Consider the following 7,985-nt stretch of genomic DNA (forward strand, 5'->3'; position numbering starts at 1 on the left):
GATTTTAGATATATAGACAGCAAATATTGGATGTCACTTTCACTTTGCATTACCACATGAGGATAAAATTAACTTGCAAGTGGCTGAGTACTCCACAAACATGCATATCATTAACATAGTTCTCAGGGAGATTGTCTCACACAGAATATGACAAGGCTGACCCCTTTGAATTACAGTTACAACTCATTTTGGCCGGCTGAGAAAATGGAAAAAGATCCTATATAAGGGCAGGAAAATCTCTTTAGTTGTTAGAGTCACTATGAGTGTTAATCCGGTCCTAACAGTGGCATTTGTGGGTCTCACAGATCTGCAGGCCAAGTCCCCAGATAAACACCGATGCACAGGCTATTGTTATCAAACTGAGCCTAAGTCGAGGGCAAATACATGATGGAATAGCAATCATTTCGTCTTAGCTTTCACTGCTTATGCTAAACACATGACAATTTTGCCTTGCAATATGGAACATATCTTTTTCTTTCACTTAAAAAATGGCACTCCATCGGTTATGATGATGAGGTTCCTGTTTATCTGATCAATAAACAGTCTGCTTGTAAAATTAGTGCACAAGTAGCTGCGTACTCCACAGACATGCATACCATATGGTAATTCTCAGGGAGATCCAGCCTCACAGAGAATGTGACAAGGCTGGCCCCTTTGAATCACAGATACAACTCATTTTTGCCAGCTAAGTGGGTTGCAGCAAGGTGAAGTAGAGTACTTTACTCAAAAACTCGGCACACTGCAGGGAATCATACTTGTGGCTTTACAATTGTAGGCCGAATACCCCTAACCACTGAGCCACACACCATCATCCTCTTAACTGTAGAGAAAAGGAGTGAAGCGGTAGAGACAGAGAACGGAAAGCCTCAGTCATTTACAATGACAATTAGACTGAAATACTATTGACCTTTTCTAGCTCCTTTACTTTTAACAATGAAGAAAAGGGAAAGACATTTAGTAATGAATAGAGAGAAAATCTTTCCTGTGTTTACGTTTTCATTCTGAGAGTTCGAAAAGGATCAAGTGGTTTGGCAAAAGAGATCGATAGAATAAGAACTAGGCTTGCAAAAATAAGTCCTGGGATCGATTTGCTCGACTAAAGGTGGTGCTCCAGCATGGCCGCAGTCAAATGACTTGAAACAAGTAAAAGTGTATATGAAAATGTTTATAATGTTTTGAGATAACTAATCAGTGTTTGTGTTTCTTTGTAGGTACTGGCTTCCAGATCCCACAATATGTGGCCAATGCCCTCAACATGAACTCATCCGGAGACACTGCTACACCACCACCAACTCCAGCTCCCAATCTATCTACCCAGTCACCAACGCCCATGCTACAAGCCAGTGCTGCTGCAGCTGCTGCTGCTGCTCTTGTCAATCTAACCAGTACAGCACCAGTTGGTGTTACTTCTGGTGCTGCCAGTGGAAGTATTGCTGGTGGTGGAGGTGGTGGCAGTGGAGGCATTGGTGGTGTCGGTGCTGTTGGCACTGTTGGCAGTGTTGGTAGCGTTGGTGGCGGTAGCAGCAGTGGTACAGGTAGCGGTACTACCACCAGTCAGCCCACACAGGCTGCTAATGGACCACCGATCCCCACACAGTGTTTCATGTTGGCTAACATGTTTGACCCTTCTTCGTGAGTACACATTTTAAACCTTTGTTGTTTTTTTTTTTATTTGCTAATTCCTTCCTGATCTAGCAGACCTGTTAATCAAGTGACATACCAGATGGTGACCATCACCAACCTTATTATCATTGTTTTTGTGTCTGCCTTTTCTATGCTGAATGGACATTACATTAGGTTATACCTGTCACAAACCCTAGATTTCATAAAGTCGGGCTTAGCCCACATAAGCGAAAAATTACAACATTGCCCCTCTTAACAAGATGCCAGACTATTGTGGCGGATGCACCCAGGCGAGAAGTGGGCTGGTCCACTACTGATAAATAGTGGACTGACACAGTCAGTAGAGTCGGTCGGCGAAGGTACGCCATTCAGACCAGTAAGATAACGAAATACGCCGTCGTCATGAAACATATCACAGACCATTGCAGGGTTAGCTTCACAGCTATTGCTGGTACTCTTTTACAGCTGAGTGGACTGGAGCAATGTGAAATGAAGTGTTTTACTCGAAAACTCAATGTAGTTCCTTGTCCAGGAATTGAAACTGATTTTATGACCATGAGTGCAACAACTTAACCATGAAGCTACGTATCATCACATTGTTGACATAATATTTCCACACTTGGATACCTTTCTTCTCCTCAGCCAGTTTCACTGATCTTTTGCAATAACTGGGCATATTTTATTTTTAAGCACATCAACAATGGCCAAACACTATAAAAGGTTGCAAATGTTCTGGCCATGACCATCTTGTCTGTTTAGTAGTATCTATGGCTGTGTTATCCAGTGTATCATTCTCTTGTTCAAGACAGGAGCCATTTCAATTTTTAGAAAGATTTGGCTGCTAGTTCTGGCAGGTCAAAGTCATGTAGTCTTTCATGTTGTCTTTTTGTGTTATTGTTGATTGTCATAGTAGTGGTGTTGGTGGTGGCTGTTATTTCTAGCTAGTTGAGATACCATGTACCGACACTCATGGTTGTATATTCTCTCTTTATCTCTCTCGCCATCTCCCCTCCTTTATATTCCCATCTTTATTTCACTCTCTGTCTTCTCTCTCTCTGCCTTTATCACACCTTCTATCTTCATCTTCCCCTCTTTCTCTATCCTTCTGTCTCCCTTTCTCTTTATCTCTTCCTCTCTCTCTCTCTCTCTCTCTCTCTCTCTCTATGTCTCTGTCTTCCTTCTCTCTCTCTCTAACAATGATGTCTCTTCTTCCTTTTGTAGGGAATCCAAGGTGAACTGGGATCAAGAGATCCGAGATGATGTCATTGAGGAGTGCAACAAACACGGCGGTGTAGTGCACATCTATGTGGACAAAGCTTCTGTACTGGGTAATGTCTATGTAAAGTGTCCCAATATTGCAGCAGCAGTCGCATCTGTCAATGCGCTGCATGGCAGATATTTTGCAGGTAAGCACTTTTGCTGTTGTTTATTTAGCCTCATGTCAGTTGTGTGATGGAAACTGGTCCAGCTGTGAAAATATTAGTTTTTATCCTGACACAGTCTATATAGGACTACATTACTTTGTGTCCCTTTTTTTGTAGTCGTTTACCCCGCACTCCCTTCCTCTTGTCAGTTCTTGATCCAGCTGACTTAGGATCAGAGATGTCCCACACTCTTATACAGTGTAGTCAGACATAGTGTGTCCGTCCTTGTTGCTTAGCCCCAGATCAAGCAGCTGTATATGATCAGAGGTGTTGTGGGGATCAACACCCTGTCTTTCTTTGGCTTTTCTTCTCTTCTTTTATTTGTTTGTCATTTGACTGTGGCCATGCTGGAGCACCGCCTTTAATCGAACAAATCGAGCTCGGGACTTATTCTTTGTAAGCCTAGTACTTATTCTTTCGGTCTCTTTTGCAAAGTCAACCCTGGTGGCATTTGAACTCTTAACATTAAGACAGGCGAAATACCCTTAAGCATTTCGCCTGGTGTGCTAGCAATTCTGCCAGCTGTCCACCTTATGTTCATTTATAATAAATTCTTTTGTAGGGTACAACAACAGCTTGAATCTTCAAAGACACTATGAACAACATTCATGTGTGTGTGTGTGTGTGTACTCCTTTACTTGACTGCGGCCATGCTGGAGCACCGCCTTTAGTCGAGCAAATCGACCCCAGCACTTATTCTTTGTAAGCCTAGTACTTATCCTATCGGCCTCTTGTGCTGAAGCACTAAGATACAGGGATGTAAACACACCAACATCAGTTGTCAACTGATGGTGGGACACACACACACACACACACACACACCTATGTTATAATTTAGAGTAAACAGTAAAAAGTTGTCATTATAGTACTCTGAGTTTCAAATGTTGGAGCGAAGAGCCACGATACATTCTTGTTGGCTATTAATGGCACCAGATGCTATGAAAAAAAAAAAGCACCCACTACACTCTCTGAGTGGTTGGTGTTAAGAAGGGCATCCAGCTGTAGAAACTCTGCCAAATCAGATTGGAGCCTGGTGTAACCATCTGGTTTCACCGGTCCTCAGTCAAATTGTCCAACCCATGCTAGCATGGAAAGCGGATGTTAACCCTTTCGTTACCAAAGCCGCCCGAAAAAAATTTTGGTTCATGTGACCAAGCCGCCCAAAACCGCCCGTAATCACCTATTCATATTTAAATGAGAATATCTGAGCAAATCTCGTTAGTACATTCGTGAAAACACGTGATTATTTGTGTAAACAGTTCAGCTATAGTTTTGTACGACGATCAACGTGTTTTTTTAATTTTGTGAATTTTGGGAGATTTTTTTCCAAATTTGTTCCTGTTGTGTTTTCAAAATTTGTAATCCTGACAAAAAAATGGATACAAATTTTATTCTGTCAAGCAGCGATTCAGAATTCGAAGGATTTTCCGTTGAAAACCTTGATAAATCTAACTCTGTAACCGAAAAAAAAAAAAAGCACGTGGTATTTGATAATGAATCTGAGGTTTCATTTTCCGAAAATGAAAGCAGTGAATCCGAGAGCTCCGATGATAGCGATTAAGATAATGAATTAGTACCTGAATGGAGTGAAAATTTAAAAACTCCTTCTTTCAGTGATTTTTCTGAAGAAACTGGACCAAGTCACAGTTTTACCCAGGAGAGTAAAGCTTTAGACTATTTCTTTTTGCTTTTTCCGATGTGCCTATTTGAATTGATTACGGCGGAAACAAACCGTTACGCTAAATGTAAACAAAGCGTAAAAAAGGATAGTTTGAGGTTTCCCATAAACTTGAATGAAATTAAAGCATATTTTGCCATAAATATTATCATGGGCATTAGAAAGTTACCTAGAATAACAAATTACTGGAGTAGTGATGAACCCTTTGGCGACGAATATGTCGAGTATAATGACGAGGATACGGTTTTTAAAATTGACTCAATATCTACATGTAAGAGACACGAGCAGTACACCAGTACGTGGAAAACCAGACTTTGATCCCTTATTTAAAATAAGACCCCTCATTGACTGTGTTCAAAGCACATATAAAACAGTTTATAGATAAGGATATGGTGGGCTATAAAGGCCGAGTGCGTTTTCAACAGTATATGCCAGGAAAGCGCACAAAATGGGGGATCAAAGTTTGGAAAAGATTTGTGAATCAAATACTGGGTACTGCTCTGGATTTTAATTTTATACTGGCAAAAGAGACAGTAATAAATCCAGTAATGTGCACAACTCTTCTATAATAATATTTTGTTGTATACCCAATTGAATATTAGCTAATAACCCATTTTCTATAGCGATGTTTGAACAAAAATTTAAATAATTTTATATTTTGTTGAATTTACCTGTATTTACCTGTAATTAAAGTCACTTTGTGACAAAAATTTTGGTATAGAATTGGTTGAGAACCTTTCGTTAATTTATCTTCCAAAAATCACATTAATATGTTGATAAATAAAAAAGTTAGAGTTGTTTAACGAAACCAGCCTAAATTTATGATTATGTTAGAAATTAATTGAAACACATAAGAGGTGTAATTTGGTTAGAAATATGGTAACGAAAGGGTTAAACAACAATGATGATGATGATATTCTTACAATGCATAGACGTAAACCTCCTGCGTTCACATCATCTACGTACGCACACACACTGGAAGATCTTAGCCAAGTGTAAACCCTATGCCAACGGTAGTGGCAAGGGTGAAAAAAAGAGACAACTTTTTACTGTTTATTCTAAATTATAACATATTATAACATCTCAGTCATTCGTCATTGCCTCTGTGAACTCAAAAAAAAAAATTTCAGATTTTGTGCCTATAATAAAATTATTATTAGGCCTTGTGTCTATAGTAGAAAGGATTATTATTATTATTAGATGACAGCAAGCTGACAGACTCCTTAGCACATTGGACAAAACGATTAGAGGCATTTCCTCTGAATTTTAGCGTTTTGAATTCAAATTCGGTTGATGATGATTTTGCCATTCATACTCTTGGGGTCAGTAAAATAAAGTATTTCTCAAATACTGGGGGGAGGTGGGGTCAATGAAATTGACTTGCCCTTCCCCTCGAAATTTCTAATTTTATTCCTACTATTACTACTACTACTACTGTGGTGAAATGTTTAGTGGTATTTTGCCTTTCGCTATGCTCTTAGTTCAAATTCTACTGAGATCAACTTTGCCTTTCATCCATCAATAAATTAAGTTTGAGTGATACACTGGGGTCAATGTAATCAACTTATCCCCTTCCCGCAAATTTCAGGTCTTGTGATTTAGTAGAAAGGATTATTATTTACATTATTTACATTTGACGGATATTTGTCTTCATCTTGTTTGTTGTTAACACATTTCGGCTGATACACCCTCCAGCCTTCATCAGGTGTCTTGGGGAAATTTCGAACCTGGGTTCTCATTCCTAAGGTACTTTTTGATGTTATTATTATTATTATTATTATTATTATTATTATTCAGGTCACTGCCTGGAATTGAACTCGGAATCTTGGGGTTAGTTGCCCGCGCTCTTAACCACTACACCATATGTCCGTCAATTGTAAATAATGTAAATAATTCCTCATTTATTAAATACAGAACAGGATTATTATTGTTTTTATTTACTTATTTATTATTTATTCTTCATTAATGTTGTTTTTTTTTTTTTTTTTTCAGGCAAGCTGATAACTGCTGCGTATGTGCCACTGCCCAACTATCATGCTTTGTTTCCAGAGGCAGTCCGTGCAAACCAACTCCTATTGCCCTCCACTCAGGCTCTCCAGTACAGTTACGGGACGGCACTCTACCCTGGAATGCCTCCCAATATTTCACGGTGATCCACGCTCAACACCACCACCACCACCACCACCACCACCACCACCACCACCACCACTTCCATCTCCACCTCTTCCTTCTCCTCCAGCCACCACCATAACTTATCTCCTCCTTCGCCTTCAATTTTTCTTTTTACTGTAATACTTTTAATTTTTAACTCTTTGTCATCATCCCTTCCTCCTTGTACCTCATCACTTATCTCTATTTTCTTTTCATCTCCTGTAATCGCCTTTCTGTTTGTCCGTCTCTCATCCCTGGGACGGGCTATCTCCTTTCTTCTCTTCCTCTTGATTCCTCACCACCCTCTCATTCTCTCTCTCTCTCCCTCTCTAATTTTATGTGGGATAAGTGTTTGTTGGGTGGGGGGAGGAGGAGGAGGAGGTGGACCATTCATCACTCATAAATTTTCACTTCATCGAATGCCACTGATTTTGCTCCTCTCCTGTCCCCCCTCCTTCTCCTGTCATGATCACCCACCCTTACTGCAGCCTGCCCCACCCCCCACTTCCAACATCATCCTTCAGTTCCACCTCTTCCTACTGCTACTCCCCCACTTCTCAAAATAAAAAAAAAAACAAAAAACTGTAAAGATATGTTTAGTAAAACCTTTTTTTTTTTCTATGTGCTTCTCTTTAATGATTCATTAACTAATAATTAAAACAACTTTGGAGACATCTTTTTGTTTGTTGTTTCTTTTGTTAATATTGTTTTAACTACCCTCCCCCCCTCAGGTCAGCTGACATCAAGGTAGGTAGTTAGGGATAACTTGTTTTACTGTAGGTTTTCTTTTCCATGTCAGAGACAAATGTTGGTGGAATTCTGGTTTAAGCACCTCAAAATTCGTTTTTTTAAAATTGTTTGGAATTTTCAAAAATTTTTTTGAATTTCTGTTCTACAAATGGGAATATATACGATCATGAAAAAAAAAAATTATTATTTTCACCCCATCTCCTCATAAATCGTAAAATTTCCACACTCTTTTGAATATTTAAAAATCAGTTTAAAATATGGACATTTTGAATTTTTTTTCTTAAATCCCAACAATGAACCATCCTTGGGTGCATCGTCATTCCAGTAAAATGTGCTTATGGGGAGAAAAATATTGATAA

At 39.3% G+C, this 7,985-nt stretch overlaps 1 protein-coding gene across 13 annotated transcripts in view; it reads left to right on the plus strand.

Annotated features, from left to right (window-relative positions):
• The window catches only part of LOC106880308 (RNA-binding protein 39), a 136,017-nt gene extending 128,467 nt beyond the window's left edge, over positions 1-7,550 (plus strand). For all 13 annotated transcript variants that reach the window (XM_089346306.1, XM_089346311.1, XM_089346316.1 and 10 more), the window contains 3 exons: positions 1,212-1,632; positions 2,845-3,029; positions 6,718-7,550. In XM_089346306.1, coding sequence (XP_089202432.1) covers positions 1,212-1,632; positions 2,845-3,029; positions 6,718-6,878 — 767 coding nt within the window. In that variant the 3' untranslated portion in view covers positions 6,879-7,550. The remainder of the gene's footprint in view (positions 1-1,211; positions 1,633-2,844; positions 3,030-6,717) is intronic.
• The last annotated feature ends 435 nt before the right edge of the window (positions 7,551-7,985 follow it).

Source organism: Octopus bimaculoides, chromosome 30 (assembly GCF_046866305.1).
Source record: "Octopus bimaculoides isolate indiv1 chromosome 30, ASM4686630v1, whole genome shotgun sequence".
NCBI classification, from domain to species: Eukaryota; Metazoa; Mollusca; class Cephalopoda; order Octopoda; family Octopodidae; genus Octopus; species Octopus bimaculoides.